The sequence below is a fragment of the Etheostoma spectabile genome, chromosome 15 (assembly GCF_008692095.1).
Source record: "Etheostoma spectabile isolate EspeVRDwgs_2016 chromosome 15, UIUC_Espe_1.0, whole genome shotgun sequence".
In the NCBI taxonomy this organism is placed as follows: Eukaryota; Metazoa; Chordata; class Actinopteri; order Perciformes; family Percidae; genus Etheostoma; species Etheostoma spectabile.
In genome coordinates this window covers 964,746-986,530 of record NC_045747.1, presented here as the reverse complement: position 1 = coordinate 986,530, position 21,785 = coordinate 964,746, and the positions used below count along the sequence as shown (strand labels likewise).

The following is a 21,785-nucleotide window of genomic DNA, read 5'->3' as shown; positions in this document are numbered from 1 at the left end:
GAAAAGGACATGTTGCCGCGGCAACAGTTGGGGAATTTGCCTTGGTGGATATATAACAAACCAACGTATTAAACATTAATATTACATAAACAAGGAAGGAACTATACACACAAATAGCTGTATAATTAGAAAAAGGAGGGTAAATGGATTGAGTACAGAATGTGCAATATATATATATATATATATGGATATATGGATATTGTTACTGTTTCTTACTGTGGTTTATAATATTCCAGATACCACACAAATACAAACCACAAACATATTTGTATCCTCTCTTATTGCTGGATAAAGTTACCGACTACTTTCTACCTCTGTGTCCACCATAGACTGTATATTAATATTATATCAATATTAACAGTCTATGGTGCCTTTACAATAGTTCCACTGCAGATGAAGATCCAGAGCTATGGAATCGTCATTCTGACAAAAATGTCTGTATCTTTTATATGACAGGAGTATAAAAAGTAACATTTTTGTCCATTTTATCATTACTGTACAAAGAGGTGTTATTTTTTTGTTTTGTTTTTTATGATGGCTGCATTTTAGAACAAAAACAGTCACAAATTATGAAACAGATAAGCTGTATTTAAAGGGTTTTTGTATGGAATGCAACACATTTCTTTGTCACACACACACACACACACACACACACACACACACACACACACACACACACACACACACACACACACACACACACACACACACACACACACCACACCACACTTAGGTACATTGTTGTCATTGCACTAGTTTTTCAATAAAGATTTGGCATGTGGTTCCTCCCTACTCTGGCTTACTCTGCCCCTAATTGGCTTTTCCTTGTACTCTTTACCTTAACGGTTAACCAATCCCACGCCTCATGCCTAACCAATTCCGCCTACTAGCCAATCATAGGCAGAGTAGGGCGTGTCATGACGTCGCCATCCTAGGAAACGCAAAATTGCGTCCGGCGGCGAGTGGGGGAAGGAAGATGGCGGCGATTGATGAACCGGGGCCGCTGTTGCGCGTTTAAAACGTAAAACAAAACAGTTTTAACGGTTGATTAAATGTAATGCAAGACGGTGGCTTTGACCTGAGACTGCAGATTACTGGACAACAGGTAAATCATTCGCACACGGCCCCTCTTGCTGTCTTTAGGTAATGGACGTTAGCTACTGTAAGCGAAATTAACAGTTAAGCTAGCGAGCTAACGGAGTACCTGCTGCCAACAACAGTCGTAACCAGCTAGCCACGTCCTTTAATAAATCCAATGCGTGTATGAACAGGGACATAACCAGATTATAAGCATCATAACTCACATAGCGATAGCTACAACGATGTCCAGTATGACAGCCAGCGGGGGTGCGTTAGCATACCCAGCTAGCTAGCGTCATCAAAATAAAGCTAAGACTGGCTAAGAGTAGCACACTTATCGTTACAGCAAAGTCTCTAACGCAAAACTACTGTACATATCTCACACACACACACCACACACACACACACACACACACCACACACACACACACACCACACACCACACACCCATTCCCCTGTCTTATACAACACATATACACCTAGTCAGTAAACCATAGTCAGCAAAAAGAAGCTTAGCTAGCATAAGAGAATGCACTCCTTTCATTGGATAAACAACAGCATAGAGCCATGGGCTCGAGCTACTTAGCTACATGTGTTAATACACCAATGAGCTGTTCTGCATTAATTCACTGTCCCTAACTGGACTGACTCAGTCATTAATGAATAGCCAAACGACACCATCCTTGCTCATGTCACTTGATATAAGTTATTAAATCAAAGCTGGCCTGCTGCTGCTTTGTCCCTTACTGTAAGATTGTTGACTGTGGTCACAGATTGCTGCACACTTTAAGAACACAACACCACCACTGCGAAGGCAGCTTCAACAGCTGCAGAGTTGCGTTCATCCCCTTTGGACAACAGCAGGGTGAGCAGAGACTGTTGACAGGTGTCCACCGCTGCAGTGCCTGTGAAAACCCAGCAGTAGAATGGAAATGTATAAGTTGGATTTAATTCTCTCACTAACAGCACCATTGCTCTCTCTTGCCCGAGACACCAAGAGCCTGGGTCTGTCCCAGGCAGTTTTTCCTCGCCACTGTTGCTTGCTCTGGACGAAACTACTAGAACTGTTGGGTCCTTGTAAATTCTGGAGTGTGGTCTAGACCTGCTCTATCTGTAAAGGCTCTCCAGATAACTCTGTTATGAATTGATACTATAAATTGAATTGAATTGAAAATTGACTGTCTGAAGTTTAGTGTGGCCCCTGTGAATAATAATACATTTTATTTAAAGGCACTCAAAAACTAAAGAATATAACAACACCGGAAGGAGGCAGAGCAATTGCCATCAAGTGGAATGGGCAGTTGGGGGGGTAATGAATTCCAGAGACAGGAATCACACAGGATCTGAGGGAGCGGGAGGGAGTGGGACCCTGGAGGAGATTAGACAACTATGGGGGGGGGGGCGAGGTTGTGGATGGCCTTGCATGGCCTTGAATGTTGTTGGAGAACAGGAGTGATGTGGATGGAGAATGTTCGAGTTATGACGCAGGCAGCTGAATTCTCATTCTATGTATCTCCCGGCATTGTTTCCAGACAGGCGTCCACAGGCAGCTCTGTGTTGCTGGGGACGCTGCAGGTCACCTGCAGGTCACCTGCAGACCATGCACTTACCCCCCCCCCCACCTAGCACCACGGCAGTCTTAAATTACAAGTCACTTTATTTAAATGGATACTTCTCAGGTTTATTGTTTTCTTAAGTTATTTAAATGTGTATGACAAAGGACATTTAGTGATGACCTGATTATATCTGTCTTGTAATATAATGTGTCAGCAAGCAACACATCATCAAGGCTGTGTTGTAGATGTTGATGCACAGTTAACCATATGCAGTGCACCATCCATATGATGCACATTGCACACATCATTTGGGTGAAATGAATGGAGATGATTGCAGAAGTGACACTGATCTGAATTTTTTTGGGACATTTTAGGCCTTTATTTGATAGGACAGCTGAAGATATTGGGGGGGGGGGAGATGACGTGCAAGCAAGCAAAAGGCCACGGGTCGGAGTCGGATTGCTACATTGGTCATGTTGATGTTGAAAGATGAGATATCCCTCATCCAAAATGCTCAGTCAGGCTCTATACTGCCCATTATTGTCCCCTTAGACTAGGAATTGGGTGTAATTACTACAGCTTCCTGGCATGGACATCCGTCCGTTACTGCTGTTATTTGACAAAGAGCGGAAGAATGACAATGTTAAATGTTACTTTAGTCTTGCAAATCAATTGTAATTCATCAAATTAGCCAGCTTAAATCCTTGCAACATCATTCTCACACCTTTAAAGTGTTCACAAATGGGCTACTACTACTCCGTGGTCTCAACATTTCCAGGTAGATTTTCATCGTAAGATAAAGACTGCTCTGTCTCCCGTCTTTTCTGCTAGGTTCACTCCTGGATTCCATTTTCCTGGCACCGCCTTGCCCGTTGCTACCGACCTCCTCCTGACTTCTGCACCTCTGTTCCTGGCTCATGGACTTGACTCCGGCATCAGGCTTCAGAAGGAGGCCTGCTTCCTCCTCCTCCCCAAGTGGCGTGAGAGAGATTGCCAGGAGCCCTCCTCCCTGCTCGCCCTCCTTGTCTCTGTCTTCTCCCTCATCTGCTCCGTCTTCGCCCCTGTCTACATCCTCCTCTGTCTGCGTCAACCAGTCCGTTGTTCAGAACCATGTAAAAGGTCTGACCCAGGGGACAGACGTGGCCAGGGTGTCCGCCACTTCTGCCTCTCCAGCAACGCAGTCTCTCGCCACACCTCCATCCAACACCACCCCCTCCAAATCCTTTCCTCACCCCTCAGCGCAGCCCCGTTTTGATTGTGAAGACGAGGGCAGGAAAAGGGAGATGTACGACCCTTTCCATCCAACTGAGGGATTGAAGGGGGAGGAGGTGGAAGGGGAGAAATACGACCCCTTTGACCCCACTGGTTCCCCAGCATCAGACCCTGATGATGGAAGTGGCAGAGGGAGGGGAGTGAGGAGAAATGCTGAGAGGGGGAGTGACAAGGAGAAAGAGGAAGAACCTCCAGACTCAACTGACACCTTGACTGACTTGCCAAGCCCCTGTCTGGCCACCCAGCTCTCTCTCAGGAGGAGAGTGGACTGTAGCAGCACCAAATCTGGGGGGCAGAGGGACCGGAATGACTCTGATCACTCTGAGATAGAGGAGGGGGAGATAGTTGGGGCTGCTGAAAGAGATGGAAGCAACAAGAGACCGGCTGGAGAAATCCTCTCCCTGAATTCTCCCAGCGTCTCCTTCTTTGGTTCCAAGCCGGAGCGCATCCTCCGGGTGCTGGACGGGGACGGCTTTGTGTCGGTGCGCGCCGAGAGCACCTGGGACGCGGACCGAGAGCCGGAGGACGAGCCTGTGGTGGGAGTGGAGGATCTGAGGAGGAAGCTGGTCAGCAGACGAAAGGAAAGATACCTCTCCTTTCCCGCGTCTTCCCCCCTCTCTCCTCAGCCAGCGCCTCCTCCCTCCCATCCTCCAGCTTCTGCACCCTCCTCCCCTCCCACACCCCTGGTGGAGCAGGGCAACAAGAACCGCAGCAAGTCCTCCAAGAGTTCCAAGGACTGCAACCGACAGAAGAGCAAGGATAAGAATGGAGAGAAGGAGGAGAGAAGGAAAAAGAGTAAGAAGGACAAAGAGGGAGGTCGGGAGAGGAGCAAAGAAAAGGAGCGAGGGCACAAGACCGGGAAGGAGGTCAAAGGACGGAGGAGCAGCAGGAGCAGTAGCCGGAAGAGGAAGAAAAGACAGCACAGCAGCCCAGAGGCTTCCAGATCCTGCAAATCTTCAGAAAAAGGGGGCCACACTAGACACTCCTTTTCAAGCCTATCTGAAGAAAGACACAGAGAGAGAGAAAGAGATAAAGACAGAGAGAGGGATAGAGACAGAGGAAGGGAGAGAGAGAGAGACAGGGATAGAGACAGAGCGCAGAGTCGGACCAGTAGCCATAGAAGAGACGAAAGAGAGCGAGATTCTAGCTCCAAAAAGGAGGAGAGGGAACGGAAGGGAAGCCAACATTCAAGCAGCAGAGAGCGGGGCGTTTCAAAGAGGTCCAAAAGAAGTAGGGAAAAGCGGGAGGGGGACAGAGACAGGCAGCGCGGGAGGGAACTGCGTTGGGACGGTCGTCCGGTTGTCCCGCCGTCCATCCAGGACCTCAACGGGTCTGACCTGTTTGCCATCAAGAGAACTATCACAGTCACCACCACCACAACCACCACTACTGTCCCCGGCTCCCCGAGACTCACCCCCACCTCTCCCTGTCGGCCCACGCAGGATTCTGACAAGCCCCACAAGAGGAAGAAGAAGAGGAAATGGCACTCCGCTGGGGAGATGGAGGACCAGGGAAGCTGTCGCAGCCAATCCCAGTCGCTCTCACCACCACGGTATCACAGCTATGAATCAGACCGCTATTCTGACAAACTGGAGATTGATGTGTTGTCTTTGGATGGGGAGGCTTTGGACTCGGACTACCCCTCTTTGGAGGATACACCGCCTGCTCCCCTGCCCCCAGAACCACCTGCACCCAGCCCCAAAACGAAACCTACCCCCAAGACTGGGCGACGCCACCCGAAAAAGAAATCTGACTCATTAAAGAAAATTGGCCAATCGGAATCCTCTTCCTCCTCGTCCTCTTACAGAACCAAAAGCAAATGCCTCTCCTCGCTGACAGTGACTTCAGGCACTGCCTCATCTGGCCCCCCCTCGGCAAAGCGAGCCAGGAAAACGGGGAAGGACAAAGGCAGCAGAAAGGAATTGGGTCACTCGAGCAAATCCAAGAAAGAGAGCGGCGGCAGTCGGAAAGGCAAGCTTCAGTCCAAAGTGTCTGTGCTGGTGCGTGAGGGCGTGAGCAGCACCACGGGGGCGTCAGTTGGCTCTGGAAAGATGGGCATGGACCTCCTAGGGCCAGGAGGTACAGGGGGGGGTGCTGGGGGCTCTGTGGTCGGCGGCTCTATTGCAGTAGTCTTCTGCAGGGACAATGAGAGCAGGTCTCCGTTCCTCAAACCTTGCTCAGAGCCGCTGTCGATGGGCAACCGCAGTAAAGACCTGAGCGGGATGGGAAAGCGAAGCAGCCTGGCCGCAGCGCCGTCCTCCTTAACCAGTCCCGCAGGACTGAAGTCCAAGAAAACAAAACCGAGCTCCATCACATCCACCTCCTCCTCTGCCTCCTCGCCCTCATCGTCTCTGGCAACCAAGCGCCGCCGCCGCCTGGCCAAGAAGACCAGAGAGAAAGGTGGCGCTGTGGGGTTGGCGGCTGGAGAAGGCAGCCAAACAAAAGCCCCGTCTGAGGGCTGGGGGGCGGGCTCTTTAGATTCTCAGTCAGCCATGGGAGACGGGGGCAAGTCAGTCAGTCCACACACTAGCCAAGCTGGCCCCGCCGCACCCTGTTCATCCTCCTCTTCTTCCTCCTCCTCCTCCTCTTCCTCTACCAGTGTGCTTCCACCCTCCTCCTCCCCACCCCACACGCCTCCACCCTCTATGGCTCCTTTGCGAGACACCAGGGAATCTTCGCCGGACTCTCAGACTGTGGACAGCAGCTGTAAGACTCCAGAGCCTTCTTTCCTTGCTGAGGACTGTCCCACCAGCCCCACGCTACCAGCATCTAGTCCGTCCAGTCTGTCCACCCCCCACGGAGCTGGCCTGGGCATGGCCTTGTCTACCCCCACTGCCAAGCTCCCGCCTCCAGATGACGCCCCCAAATCCCTGGCCTCGCCTCCTTGCTCGTCCTCTTTGGCAGGCTGTGGTCTCGCGTCCCTTCCTTTGCCTCTGTCTTCGTCAGACCCCTCGTCCTCTGTGTCTTCCTCGTCTGCCAGTAAGCCTCCTCCTCCTCCCCCCCCAGCAGCGCCTGCCCTCCCCTGGAGTCTGCAGACCGGAGTGGACTGCACCACTGGAGGAGTCCTAGCGTGTGAGTTCCCTGCATAAGATGCACAGAAGTCTGTCATGTTGTCACAAAACATTCAAAGGACTACACTAAAGTTAAATGCACCCTATTTCATAAACTCTACTTTTAGTTCATTTCTTTACCCTATGAATAACAACATTTAGAGACTTTAAAAAGATTTGCACCTAGTGACAGGAAGTCTATCATGGCCTTGCATGTAGCTTAATTCCTAATGCAGTTGTAGGAAACTGTGTAAAATGAGAGGTGACGTTAAATCACCGGTTTCAGGTAACCTCCATACGGTACCGTCTATTTGCTGGATGGTTTCAGGTAACCTCCATACGGTACCGTCTCTTTGCTGGACAATTTCAGGTAACCTCCCTATGGTACCGTCTATTTGCTGGATGATTTCATGGTTTTCACCGATGCTCGGTAGCTAACGTTAGCAGATAAACCCGTTGACAGCGACCTTATTGTTCATATTTTGGCACAATGTTTCTGACCGTAGTGGTCATAGTGACTGAAAGTTGGATTTGAGATGCTAAAAAGAAAAACCACTGTGTTTGTTCATGTATCACAAAAAGTTAAAGCCAAGCCAGGGTGACACAATGATATGAATCATATCACATCCATACAGGGATAGTAGTATACAGCTGTTAAAATAGAATAACATATATGACACACTGATAAAAGATTGTGTCGGACCATCTCTAGTTGCCATGTCATTCATGTTATATTCATCAATGAATGTATAACTTTGTAGATATACGTCTGCTCCTCCTGAAATAATGGCGTTTATCATTCTTCCTCTCAGTGACTGCTCTGCTCTTCAAAATGGAGGAGGCCAATCTCGCCAGCCGAGCCAAAGCACAAGAGTTCATCCACGCCACCAGCCAGGTCAGAGCGCCACGCCGTCTTAAAAATACGCATTTTCCCTCTAACCTGTAGTGCAATTTATCAGTCTAGATAGTTTTGGTGTGTGAGTTGCCCAGTGTTGGAGATATCGGCCCCAGAGATGTCAACGGGTTGATTAAAACCGGTTATAAAAATAGTTACCAGCAAATGTCATGATTGATTTAGTTGGGTGGTACTTCTGTCTGTTACGTCTGTTTGTAAATTAACCGTAATTTGCATGTCAAAATGGACCCAAAATCTGCCTGAGACAGCAGATAAAGCTAACGCTAATTAGCAGGAAATAGGTCAGAGAGGTATTTTAAATGGGTAATGGTAATTGTTACAGTCTTAAGTGAATTCTTTATTTCTTCTCAAAAGAAACCTGAGCAATATTTAACAAATGTAGAGACCGTTTTGCTGGTGTTGCTATGCAACAGATTCGGTTCATTTTTACTTCCCAACTAAAAAAGTTATCAGTAATGTTCCTTTTTCGGCAACAGTTAGCTTTATTTGCAATTATTTCTTAAAACGTTAGTCTTTGGATCTGAATAAAATCAGTTTCACTACAGTCCGTTGAGCTTTACAGATATCACACATAATGTTACATTGCTAATGAAATATTTCAGAAACATAACACATTTTGCAATGTGCATCTCACATCACATTTTCACTCACTACGACCACTACTACCAATAACGTGGCCGTCAGTGGGCTTATTTGTACGCTAACCTCCGCTAAAATCCAGCAAATAGACTGTACCTTATAACGTAACGTTGACTGTGATTTTACATCACCGCTAGGCGGGGCCAGAGAGGAGCTGCACCAATCACATCGTTGTATCTGATTTAGGCGGGGCCAGAGCCGAGCTGCACCAATCACATCAGTGTATCTGATGTAGGCGGGGCCAGATGCAAGCTCAACAGATGACAACAGTTTAATCTACCAGTTAGCTCTGCTGGTAGCTACGCATATGGGACTCTGGATACTTCACCCCGTGACTTGTTGCGATTGGTCGTAGTGTTATCCAATTGGGTGCAGTGAGAACTTGGTGCCGCCCTTTGAGATGGGCGACCTTCATTGCTCAATGCCGGACCCTTAATCTTTCGGATTTGGGGTCTGATTTGGGACAAAGTGTCCTGCAGCGGGGATTCAGAGGCCAAACATGAAACAGTGGCAGTACTCACATGCTAGGGGTGTGATGGTGTATGCAGCAGCAATACATTCTGTTTGAGTGGTGAATTGTTTTGTTGAGTTGTATTTGTAGGAAATCGGTAATATGTGTAAAGTTGTAATCAAAGCCGAAAGAACTAAATTGATAGTGGTTGATTGTATTACACTGTCCTGCCAAACAGCATCCCTTCTTCTCTGTCGCTTGTATTATTTTGCTCTGCAGTTATGCAGTTATCCGTCTGACTGTGCCTTCACTTTGTCTCATGTATCTCATGCAGATCCTCTCCCAGGCCAATCAGAGCCAGTCCCAGCAGCTGGCTCCTCCTTCCTCAGCCTCTTCCTCCCAGGTCCCGCCCCCTCCCTCTCTGCCTCCGCCTCCTGGTATGAGCCCAGCCCAGTTCATCCTCCACAGCTCCCTCCCATTAGTTGGCTGCACCAAAACTCCCCCGTCTCTCCTCCACCCCTCTAAAGGTGTTGGATGTGCACAGACCCCGCCCTCCATTATGCCTATGGGGCTTTCAGGAGTTACTGGGGGCTCTGGTGACACTGGATGGGACAACGAGAGCAAAGACCCTGACAAGGTAAAATTGAGGATCATGCACAGATCAGGACCAAAATATGTCCTTTTTATAAAATTTCATATTTGAATGATGCAATATGTAATACTAACAGCTAGTGTTTAAAATAGTCACAGCAGTGCAAATTCAAACTAATGGAGAGAGTCTCCCCCTCCTCCCCAGACTCAAAGTTCACGGAGTGAGGGTGGGCTCTAAGCTGTCTCCATCTTTCAAATAAATCTCCAATACTTACCCGGGTTATGTCACGTCTCTGGTCACTCAACTGTTAGAAACATGCCGACATCCTGTTGGTTTGTTACAGCTGCAGCGCGCTGGCTTTACGTTTTTACAGATAGATCCTTAAAATCTGACGCATTGGGCTCATTTTTACGCCATTTTACACTATTGTGATGTGTTTTAGTCTTACTGTAATATCTAGTTGGAATCTTGCATAGCACTTCAACTATGTTTGTAAAAGCACTATACACATAAAGATTTGGATTATTATTATCGTAGCTTTAATTTAACATGTCTGTCCCCTGCATTGCCCAGTACCTGAAGAAGCTGCACACCCAGGAGCGGGCGGTGGAGGAGGTGAAGCTCGCCATCAAACCGTACTATCAACGCAAAGACATCAACAAGGACGATTACAAAGACATCCTCAGGAAGGCAGTGCATAAGGTCAGCCTAAACACACCTAGACGTTAACGTGGCGCGTGTACCTCAATGCCCATCTTACATAAAGCCGCAGAAGGTAGCTTATCTCTGACTTTAGACTTGTGTAGCTCCTCTTGGCTCTGTCTTCAGGAGAGTAAGTAAGTAAGTAAGTAAGTAAAATTTATTTGTATAGCACTTTTCTCAGATGAAGATCACAAAGTGCTTCACAACAAAAGGAAGCATTAACAACTCTCATAAATACAATGCATCACAAAAACAAAACAAAAGAATAACACGTACACATAAGACCGCCTAACCACCCTACAATCTAGTTAAAAGCCTCTTTAAAAAGCAGAGATTTCAACTGAGTTTTAAAGTTTTCCACACAATCTAAGCAGCGCATGAAGGAGGCAAAGCGTTCCAACACCTCGGTGGCAACAACCGGAAATGAGCGGTTCCCCCCTAGTTTAAAAATGTGTAAGGGGGGCAACTAATAGTCTCTGGCCTGTTGGTCTCAGACTACGTGAGGATGTACGCAGCTGGATCAGGTCTGAGATGTATGGGGGTGCCTGTCCTTGTAGGGCTCTAAAAGTTTAAGACCAAAATTTGAAGTGCATCTAAATATCACTGGTAACCAATGATGAAGCTAAAACTGGAGTAATATGTGCCCTTTTACTCGTGTGGGTTAAAAGCCTAGCAGCAGATTTTTGGACAGTCTGGAGACGACAAAGATCCTTCTTATTAAGGCAAATAAAAAGACTGTTACAATAGTCTAAGCGAGACGAGATAAAAGCATGAATAATCATCTCCAACTCGGCTTTTGACACCAAGGCTCTTATCTTTGAAATGTTCCTTAATTGAAAGAGACAGTTCTTAATAAGTTGTTTCGAGTGTTTCTCCAGAGACACGGCCGCATCAAAAACAACAGCTGAGCTCCTGAGACTGGGCTGAACAGACGAGCCTAAGTCACCAACGTGGTTCTTAATCTGAGGGATGCTCTGCTCCGGAGCAATGATTAAAGTTTCAGTCTTGGCTGAGTTCAACATTAAAAAGTTGTCATTTAGCCACTGCTTGATCCTACTCCTAGAGAGAGAGAGAGAGAGAGAGAGATTTTATTGTAATCTATAAACCGTACATAGAGGAAAGAAAAAGTGTAAAAAGTGTAGTCCAGTCTATTGTTCAGGAAGCAGACATTTGCTGTTAAAACAGGGGTTAGCCTTTAGCCTAGCATAACTACCAGCTTGCTATTTAATCCCACCGTGTCCATGTCTCAGATCTGCCATAGCCGCACTGGGGAAATCAACCCGGTCAAAGTCAGCAACCTCGTGAAGCTGTACGTCCAGCGCTACAAATACTTCCGGAAACACGGACGCAAGATGGATGAGGAGGAGAGGGATGACCGGGAGCAAGAAGCACTGCATTCCTCCGCCTGAGACGAGACCACCTTCTGCTCAACATCTGAGCCATCCACTGATTGTTTTTTTCTTTTCTTTTTTTCTTCTTTTTTTATTGTTTTCATAGCCCGCCTTATCTGTGCTTTTATTTGATCTTATGAAACTCTCTCCCCTTATCTCCACTGTAAATATGTCTCACATAGAAGATGTATCATGCATACAATATTCAGGAAGTGGATGCTATCATGCACACCTGTGTGATCTAATATAGTCCAGTACATCGACCCTGCAATAAATACTGCCTTTGGAAAGCTTAGAGTTTTTAGATTTTGTTGACTGTCCATTCAGTGCTTTACAATAGGGGCACTAATTGCAGGGTTTTATTGTGGCACTAGTATTGGATTAGGTGTTCATGCTACTTTGTCTACCCCATCACTGTGTATCAAAACCCAAGCCGGGGGGGGGGATGTAAGCACCAAATTATGCTAACAATGGTGCAAGGACACTACATGCCATTTCCCTCCCTCCACACGTCTCTCCGTCTCTGCAGACACGATGATGTTTCAAATACATTGACACATCTCACTTCTTTGATTCTGCTGTCTGTTTTGTGTGCATATGTATCTGAGGTTGAGAATGTTGCTAAATCTCTTTATATAATGACTTGACCAACAAAATATAAATGTTGCTTAAAAACCCTTATGCAATAGAATGACCTTATTTTCTGTATTTACAAAAGAAAGAAATATATTAAGTCACACATACAATCATATGCAGTATAACGTGCAGTGAAATGTCTTCTTAGGAGCAGTAATCCGTCACAGTCCGGCCCCCGGGGACCGACTCCAGTTGGAATGCCAGTACCTAAGTCAGGGGCAATGGCAGGGGTTACCCAGCATGCATGTCTTCACGGTGGGAGGAAACCATGCAAACAAGGGGAGAACATAGAAGCTCCAGGCAACCTGATGCCATAACGTGTTGAGTCTATAAATTCATGTGGTAAAACCCATGACACATTTTCACATTAAATCACAATCAGAATGCTTTATTGATAAGTTTGCACGGACGAGGGATTTGGTGAGGTACACTGAACAATGGCAATAGGCTATTAAAATATATTTATAGTTCTCAAAAATTCTCAAAAAGGCAAATATAAAGTCTATGCAATAGACAATATTCCACTTGAGATCATTTGACAAGGATTATATGTGGTGTATTGTGTAAATAAGAAGGCCTACCTGTATTAAAGGAGGCTACATAAAATCTAAAACTGTACGTACATATATACACATTGATAAATGTGCACTTGAACTACTCATTGACTGACCAACATTGCCCTCTAGCGGACCTCAATAAATTGCTGCTGCGCTTTCACGACGGGTGCAGTCCAATTTCGGCAGGCAGTCTGTTTACAGCACGACACCGGTGCGATTTACGTTATCCCGCCATTTTATTTTTTCAGAACACAGCTCGCACACGGCACACACACATTCAGCTCTTTGTCGCCGCACGGCCTGGGCGCCCTGAGCCTGATACTGTTTTCACACTTTCACAAAAAGTACGTCGGTCCAGGAGACCTGCATATACCGTCCGGTTCGTCCTCTGGTTCATGGTCTGACATTTGTCCAGACATCGGAGGAGAGAAGGTAAGAATCATGCTCGAGGCTCCGTGTAAGCACAGCTAGCATAGTTAGCTTAATGGCTAATGCTAATGGCTCAACGCTAGCTACAGTGCTAGCTACAGTCGGAGTGTAGCTATACTTTTATCGCGTCTATAATGGTAATGCAATATATAAATAGTTAATGCTGTTACTGACTATGTTACAAAATGTAGATACTCATTGAGCACATGCTAAAAGAATGGAGACAATTGGTACATCGAGCTAGCGTTAGCATTAACTGTCTTGCTAGCTTCCGCAATTGGTGCTGGCCTGCCGTTTACAGGTAGAATTTTTCAACGTGTCAGATATTAGTTATGGTAAAACATAACGTGCCTTTGTTCATGTAGGTGAAAGATGACGCAGTTTTTACCCCCGAATCTGCTGGCCCTCTTTGCACCGCGGGACCCTATCCCTTTCCTGACTCAGCTAGAGAAGTTGCCCCATGAGAAACATCACAACCAGCCCTACAGTGGCATCGCACCCTTCATACGGCATTTCGAGGTGAGCGTCTCATCTTCTGTAATGTTCAAATGCTTAGGTTTTTTAAGACAGTTTCCAACTCAATACCTTATTTCAAATATTATTTATTAAACTCATTTTGCCATCAGGACCCTAGAGATGCCCCTCCACCAACAAGGGCAGAGACCCGTGATGAGCGACTGGAGAGAAAGGTAATTCTTAATGAATATGGACGAAAAGTTATCAAGTGAATACTGCGTGAATGTCCTGTTTTTAACAACAGTTTGATATATTCTCAAAAGCATCATATGTCAATTTCAGGATAAAACGTTCCGGTCCTGTCAGTCAGTCTTTGGATCTGAATACAATCTGTTTTAACCTAATGTTACTACTGTGAGTCCATCAGGGAATTACTGGACTGGTTGGGTCCTTGTAAATTATACAATGTGGTCTAGACCTACTCTATCTGTTCAGTGTCTTGAGATAACTCTTATGATTTGATAATATCAATAAAATTGAATTAAAATTGAATTTCAGCCTTACAGATATCACACAGGGCTAATAAACTATTCCAGATACATAACACACTTTGCTATGTGCATCTTAGATTACATTATGACTCACTATGACCACCACCACTAATATTGTGATTACTAAACATTGTGCCAAAATATGATAAAACATAACAATAACGTTGCCAGTGGGCTTAATGCTAGTTAACAATTTCTAATCAAAAATCCAGCACATGGACCGAAGGTACCTTAGAACAATGTTACGTGAAACAGGTACAGCTCCTTTTACACACAGTTTAGTAACAAAACACACCCTGAGGGTACATTAATAACTTGGTCATTTTGGTTATGAGCGGTATGCACCCCCACTTACTTACTTCATTCAGAGCGTCGTCGCTAAGTGATTGTTGGGGTTGACCATTTTCTGTAAACCTTTTGCTTTGCAGAGGCGAGAGAAGATTGAAAGGAGGCAAACCGTGGTGGAGACTGAACTCAAGCTTTGTAAGTGTTCTGTGACGTACATTACAAGCTCTTATCACTGTACATGGTTTCTTGGCTTAAATTAATCCCTTTTCTGTTTGCGTTATGTCAGGGGACCCCCATAATGACCCAAATGCACAAGGGGATGCCTTCAAGACATTGTTTGTTGCACGAGTGGTGAGTATTTGGAAATAGATTTAAATGCATGATGCATTTAAGTGGTTTCCACCAGTTCTGTAGATTAAACAAATATTATTTTGTTGATGTCTAATGGTATTCTGTCTTTGCTGTAGAACTATGATACTACAGAGTCCAAGCTTCGTCGTGAATTTGAGGTCTATGGTCCCATCAAACGGGTACGTTGAGCTACAGTTTCTCACTTGTGTACCTGTTCACATGTTTACAGTAAATTGTAATCTTAGTACTGGTGAGGTATCTCTGCCAGCCTAAACCTTAAAAATCCATCCAGATTCTATCTTAATCTGTTACTTGGATAGTTGGCTTAAAAGGCTAAATTGTGTCAATGTCATGTTTTAAACTTGACCTAAAATCACATGCGCAGCTGAGCATAAAAAAAACATGAAGATATATTGATGATGCACTGACTTTTTGTATTCATTTAAATATCATCTTGAAAATAATTTCAATGTGCTATGTCTGTGTACTGCCTAGAAAAACAATGATGTTGATTTAATAAGACATTGCATGACACTGATATATGCATACACTCACAGCTATGTGCAAATGTGTTTTTTTTTTTTTTTTTAATGATTAATTCCATATCAAACCAATGTTTCCATGCTTTTTTTGTTCCAGATTTACATTGTCTACAACAAGAGGACGGCCAAGCCTCGGGGCTATGCCTTCATTGAGTACGAGCATGAACGAGACATGCACTGTGAGTACCTATGTGGCGCATTGAGTAAAAAACAGTTTTTCCCATACACGTATATATGACCACATTCATAAAGACTGATCTCTGACATGCACGGTGGTTCTTCAGTGGAACCGCCTATCCTTTATACTATAGGGATATTTTTGTAATGATACTGGGGTGGCAAAATTCTCTCAACACTTTAAAAGGGTGACTACCCGCTACCTAAGGAGAACATGTAGGTTTATGGAATCAGAATGCTTTTAACAGACATATGTTCTACAATTTGCATGTTGAATCCCGAGTCTGGTGGTTGTGTGTGTGTGTGTGTGTCTGTGCTTGATGCGTGTCATCAGTTGACTAATAGTCTGGTTGAGGAGGGGAACCGCTTCATTCAGTGGGGCAGCCTGGGCAAAGTGGGAGGACCAAGAGGTAGAACTGTGTCTTTCATCTGTAAACCTGAACATCTTTGCCTGTCAAAGGGCACATTGTCTTTTAACTGTTAGGCATTGTAGCTCTGTGGAAGAGCAGCTCTCCTGGTTGGACTGTGATGGTAAGCACAAGGTCAGACTGGTCACCAAGCATTGAATGGGGTTTTTCTTTTGTGTCAGAAATGTGTCTAGGACTGTATGGAAACCCATATTTTGTAGGACCTAGGTATTGAGCTTTATGGTCAAATTTTTATTTTAATTTTATAAGTGGTCTTCAACCCTGGTCATGGTGAGATAAGTTAAATTCACCACACTAGTTTGTGTGTAAGCCGGTGGTGATGCCACAGCGCATTAGGTGTAATGGAGATCTGTCTCATTAGACAAGTGAATGGTGGCATCTAACACAATGACACCATTCGGGGATATTAGTGTAATTGGCTCTTCAAGACCAGAGTTGCTGAATCACAGCGAGCGTGTAGCAACAGCAGTGGGGGAATTGAGGGGGGATGTGGGGCTAAACAGTGTATTAACTGTGTGTTGTTCTCATTGCCACTGCAGCCGCCAATCTGTGATGGCTATTGGCCAGAGCTGGCTGGCAGATGATGATGGTTATGATACATCTACACCCTACTACCACAGCTCAGTATATGGTTGGTATAATGGGTTTGTATGATGGGTAAGATTTCTTTCCACCCTCCATCTCCTACATAGGAAAGAGGAGCTACGTTCAATGGGTAAAGCATCTTTCTTTGCAAGCTCTAAAGAGCTTTCAGTGCGTTTACTGCTACTTGGATCTTAGGCTTTGACCATTGAACGCACCCCTGACCACTAGTGTATTAAATGTTGCCCAATGATTCTGCCCTTTATGTCAAAGCCATCTCTGGTTACTTAGGGCTCATTTTTAACAATAGCAATCAGCATCATCCCCTGAACGTTTGCTAGCTGCTGAGCGAGGAGCTACAGACGCTAGCACCCTTCATCTGCAGGTACTGCAGTGAAACCGAGCCGGCGGTTGGAAAGTTTCCCTTTTTTTTTTATAGGCGCACTCCCTTAAGACTATAGCACAGCCAAAATATATTTGGAACTTAACAACGCAAAGCATCTGGCAAGAAACCGAAACATGTCTGTTTCAGTACTGTACACACAGTAAACAGCACTGTCCATCTGAACTAATAATTCATAACGGTGAATAATGTTGGATTACTATTCCTTATTGCATAGGCGATTGAGTGGTTGGTGCACATGGAAAATACAATGGAGCATTCGATTGATGATTGGACGATGATTACCATGACAACGGTGTAAGCTTCAAAGCAGTCAGGTCAGCCCTAATGCTGTGCAGATTGAGCTTGTAGCAGCTTTTCAGAATCGTAGTGATGCCTGTCTTTCTATTGGTGTAGCAAATCATTTCAGTTTATATGTAAATATGGGTCAGTGGGCAGTCGTTTAAAATTATTTAACAATTATATTGCATAATTATTTTCATGAGTCAAAATGATATTTAGTTTGACTGTAAATACAGTAGAACTGATAATACCAGTATTAGCCAGGTTCATTAGTATGTATGTAGCTTCTAATCTGTATCGATGGGTAAACCTGCATTTACTCTCATGATCAGCTGGTAATGTTGGTATTATATCATATCACCTCATGTCAGTTAGGGTTAAGTGTTTTACTAAATATTAGCGCTAATCAAAAAGACAATTCAGAGTTGTAAGTAATGGGAGCTGGGCATAAACTCACTGTAAGCTTAGCAGCCATACTGTTGATACCTTTTTAATACATTTTTCTGTGATTTCATTCCCTAAAGTACCAATTATCTGAGCAGCATATGAGGCTGGCAGGTTGTAGAGCCTAATCAGCTTAATAAAGTCCACAACCCTGTTTGATGCATAATACTGTCCAAACTAACAGTTCTGGGCTGGCTTTAATAGAAATGGCAGATGAGGGGAACAGTCTTGGTAATTCTGCTAAATGGCCTATTCATACATTATTTGTTTACTACATAACTAAAGCTAGATACTAATTCGCCTTACAGACAATAACGATAGCAAAGTCAAGATTATTTTAAAGAAATAGCTTATACATTTTCAGTTTCTGACATGTCAGTAAATTAGACACCAGACTATTGATATTTCAGGCCACCTTATATCCAAGACATGTCAGTGAACATGCCTTCATTGAATTCTTAGTCAAAATAAAGTGTATTTCTCATTAATTGGTCGGGGTTGTGATTAAGCAACTCCTGTAAGGAAGGTAGCCCCGTATTTTGATTTTTGTTCTGTTGTCAGTTGGTAGGACTGGTGGGGGTTTGGTAAGGCCCTATCATTGGATGAGATGTTGTCATCCTAAGTGACCACAGGAAGTGGAGGGGTTCTGGTAAGGCCCCTGATAGAGGTGTTGTGATGGTATGTGTATTCTGATGCTGGGTGACTTTGGTAAGGCCCTGAGACTGGGGCAGAGACTTCCATAAGGCCCATGAGTGAGGGATTATGGTGAGACCTTCAACTGTAGTATGAGTGAGGATGGTTGGTAAGGCCCTCAGAATCTTTATGTGAGGATTTGGTAAGGACCTCAGACTGTATGCTCCGAGTGATGGGTTTTGGTAAGGCCCTCTTCTGAAAGGTTTTCCCCTCAGGGATCATCACTACAGACCAGTGTAGCAGCCAGGATGAGCCACCTGGATCTTGCCAAGTCCACTTCCATTATAAAAGATGGATTGAAAGACTATTGTGTGGTATGAGATGAGTTGACGGACAAAGTCTGCATGTACACAAGGTTGGAAACGTGAAACGCAGGAGACTCCTAGTTGATGAAAGCTCATGTTGGTCTCATAAAGCTTGTAAAAGGTTTCAGCAGATTAAAGCCGCTATAACAGAAAATTATGCCATACCATATTTGATTGAAAAATCTTGTACTGTTTGGCGCAAGATAAATTTGATTTGATATGCTGTTGTGTGTGCGCATAATCACTAATTTATTCTCAAGCATTTGTAAAACAAAGGTCAAAATCGAGTGGCTAACAATAGATTTCAGTTATTCAGAAACCTGAAACGAAACACATTGCAGTGTGCTTATGTGCCATGATATAATTTAGTCTTATCTATAACTAGATGACAATGTCACCTGTCCCATCAGGTTGGGTTAAGATGGTTTAATATATCACGCTATCTATGGTTTGAGTGATCTAGTTTGTAACAGCCAAACCCGTGTGAAACATTAAGAATTTATCATAATATGAGGAGTAACTCCCTTTTACATATAATAGTAATTATGCCATTAAGTCCTTATGATTATCCTTAACAAAACCTAGATGACTTTAAATGGCTACCACGTACTGTTATTTAACATAGATGGAAGCTAAAGCTGGGTATTTAAATGATGGCGTTAAAGTGTAACATATCAATCACTCATCGGGTGGAAGGAAGTCTGCTCCCATTATCCTTCGGCTTTTACCCAGAGAGCAGCCAACTCGGCCTCGCCTGCTCCTGGTCAGTATAATAATGCACTGTTTGTTTCCTTGGCCACATTGATGCAGTTGTATTCTTATCTAACCTCTGTCTACCCTCTTCCCATTCCTCTTCTACAGCCGCCTACAAGCATGCAGATGGAAAGAAGATTGATGGGAGAAGGGTGCTGGTGGACGTGGAACGAGGGCGCACTGTAAAAGGATGGCATCCTCGCAGGCTAGGTCAGCTGCCTTTTCTTTCCTGAATGCTATTTATCTCTATAGTTTTGGTGTGAGTTGCTAGGGGTTGGAGCTATTAACCGTAGAGATGTCTTCCTTCTCTCTAATAAAATGGAAGTGGATGACTCAGCTTTTAGTGAAAGTGCTAAAAAAAATTGTTGCAAAGCTCAACAGCCTTGTCTCTTTCAGAAATCATGACCCTGTTACTCCAGATTATCCACAGACCTGATTGTGAGCATTTTCACATGGGAACTATAGTTTTACACTGTTGCACCAAAATGCTTGCACGTTGGAAATTGTTGGGTCTTTGTTAATTATAGAGTGTGGTCTAGACCTACTCTTGAGTCCGGGAGAGAGGGCAGACATCTCCACGACTGATATCTCCCAACACTGGGCAACCCACACTACAGGTTTAAGGAATACAATGGGTTTTTGATTTTCAGGTGAACTGTACCTTTTTTAAGCTCGTGATTGTCTGTGCAAAGCACTTTTTTTTTTTTTCTTCATATTAACCCCAAGACAGACTGACTCCCAACCAACAGTATAAGTATTTTCTGAGAGCTTAATCTGAGGTTTAAACTTGTAGACCGGACTGGGTGAGAGGGTTGACGAGGTCTTTGTATGGCAAGGGCTCTCAAAGAAAACTAAAACTGCGCCCATAATAGAAGTGAGCTTAAAAAGACAAGGTAAAGTTTAAATTCATAAACAAAGAGTTAATATAAGCAAAGACACTAAACTGTTATTATAGCCTCACTGCAGGGAAAGGTCAATGCTTAGAGGCACAATACCACTAAGCCACTAAGTGGTCTGGGGTCGCTACCTGTTATTATGGGCTCTATCACCTGTCCTGCAACAAGTGCGACACCTAGTGGTAAAATCCGGTTCAGCCGGTGTTAGATATGATATCAAAGATTTGATATCAAACTGGTTGTACATTTTTACACCGGCCCAAGCCTACTGCTGTCGTCTTAGGAACACAACCGGGTGGCAGGTGAAAGGGGTGCACGGGTCTGTATTTACCTGATGGTCCATACTTAACACATTTAACTTCATCTTATGGTTTGCTTGTTTTTCTGAACTAGGTGGTGGATTGGGTGGCACTAGGAGAGGTGGAGCTGATGTCAACATCAAGCACTCTGGCCGCGATGATGCGTCACGTTATGATGACCGCCCAATAGGGGGGTAAGTACTTAAGTTTTCAGGTCTGGTTGGTGTAAAACCAAGTTGTGCCATGTATAACAGTACTTACTTTGTCCTGACTGCGCATAGTGATCGGGACCGGGGAGAGCGGAGGGAGCGCAGCCGGGAGCCGCGAGACCGGGAAAAGGACCGAGTAGAACGCAGACGGTCCCGATCCCGAGAACGGCGTCGACGTACCCGTTCCCGGGAGCGTGAGAGGGAGAGAGAGAGACCTATTGCTGCAGCGGAGGACAGCAGCGGCGGCGGCGCTGGTGGTGGTGGTAGCAGGCGTCGAGAGCGAGAGAAGGACCGTGGGGGGGCAGTGGGAGGAGACAGCAGGAGTAGGGAGAGGAGTCGAGAACGGAAGAGGAGGAGCAGGAGCCGCGATCGCAAGAGAGAAAGGGAGAGAGGCAAGGGGCTGGATGGGGAGGAGGCCAGCCAAGGAGAAGGTGCTCCTGAGGGGGGAGAGCGCATTCCGGAGGAACAAGAAGGAGAAGCGGGGGAGGGGACGGATGAGCGTAGAGACAGGGACCGAGAAAGGGACAGGGAGCGCAGGCGCAGCCACCGAGACAGGGACAGACGCAGGGGAGACCGGGACAGAGACAGGGAGCACAAGAGGGAGCGGGGGGAGAGAGACAGGGGGGAGCGCCGAGAGGAGCGCCACGGCTCCCTTCGAGATGACATGGGCCCCCAAGATGACATGGGCAATGAGGATGAGGGGGGGGCCCCGCCACAAATAGAGGAGTACAGTCAGGACGGAATGATGGATCAGCAGTCGGTGCCATCGGCCGACGGCTACGTCTCCAGTGAGAACGGCTACAAGATGGAGGCTCCAGGAGACGAGTACTGAGATGCCCCCCCCCCCCCCCCCCC

The 21,785-nt window shown here is 45.4% G+C and overlaps 2 protein-coding genes across 2 annotated transcripts; both read left to right on the top strand.

Annotated features, from left to right (window-relative positions):
* The first annotated feature begins 910 nt into the window (after positions 1-910).
* Positions 911-12,326, top strand: scaf1 (SR-related CTD-associated factor 1). The gene is made up of 6 exons (XM_032538287.1): positions 911-1,105; positions 3,468-6,980; positions 7,771-7,853; positions 9,299-9,601; positions 10,130-10,258; positions 11,509-12,326. The coding sequence occupies exons 2-6, from the start codon at positions 3,554-3,556 to the stop codon at positions 11,665-11,667; spliced, it is 4,101 nt and encodes a 1,366-aa protein (XP_032394178.1). The 5' UTR covers positions 911-1,105; positions 3,468-3,553; the 3' UTR covers positions 11,668-12,326.
* A 686-nt stretch (positions 12,327-13,012) lies between these two features.
* Positions 13,013-21,779, top strand: snrnp70 (small nuclear ribonucleoprotein 70 (U1)). Its single transcript, XM_032538307.1, has 10 exons — positions 13,013-13,274; positions 13,637-13,790; positions 13,898-13,960; positions 14,707-14,761; positions 14,853-14,917; positions 15,034-15,096; positions 15,557-15,638; positions 19,635-19,736; positions 20,816-20,915; positions 21,003-21,779. Exons 2-10 carry the CDS (start codon positions 13,644-13,646, stop codon positions 21,760-21,762), a joined length of 1,437 nt encoding a protein of 478 aa, XP_032394198.1. The 5' UTR covers positions 13,013-13,274; positions 13,637-13,643; the 3' UTR covers positions 21,763-21,779.
* Positions 21,780-21,785: the final 6 nt, after the last annotated feature.

Coding starts and splice junctions, on each gene's coding strand:
- scaf1 (XM_032538287.1), top strand. CDS start 3,554: ATGGACTTGACTCCGGCATCAGGCTTCAGAAGGAGGCCTGCTTCCTCC. Junction 6,981..7,770: donor CACTGGAGGAGTCCTAGCGT/GTGAGTTCCCTG, acceptor TCTTCCTCTCAG/TGACTGCTCTGCTCTTCAAA. Junction 9,602..10,129: donor AGAGCAAAGACCCTGACAAG/GTAAAATTGAGG, acceptor TGCATTGCCCAG/TACCTGAAGAAGCTGCACAC.
- snrnp70 (XM_032538307.1), top strand. CDS start 13,644: ATGACGCAGTTTTTACCCCCGAATCTGCTGGCCCTCTTTGCACCGCGG. Junction 13,961..14,706: donor ATGAGCGACTGGAGAGAAAG/GTAATTCTTAAT, acceptor TTTGCTTTGCAG/AGGCGAGAGAAGATTGAAAG. Junction 14,762..14,852: donor GGAGACTGAACTCAAGCTTT/GTAAGTGTTCTG, acceptor GCGTTATGTCAG/GGGACCCCCATAATGACCCA.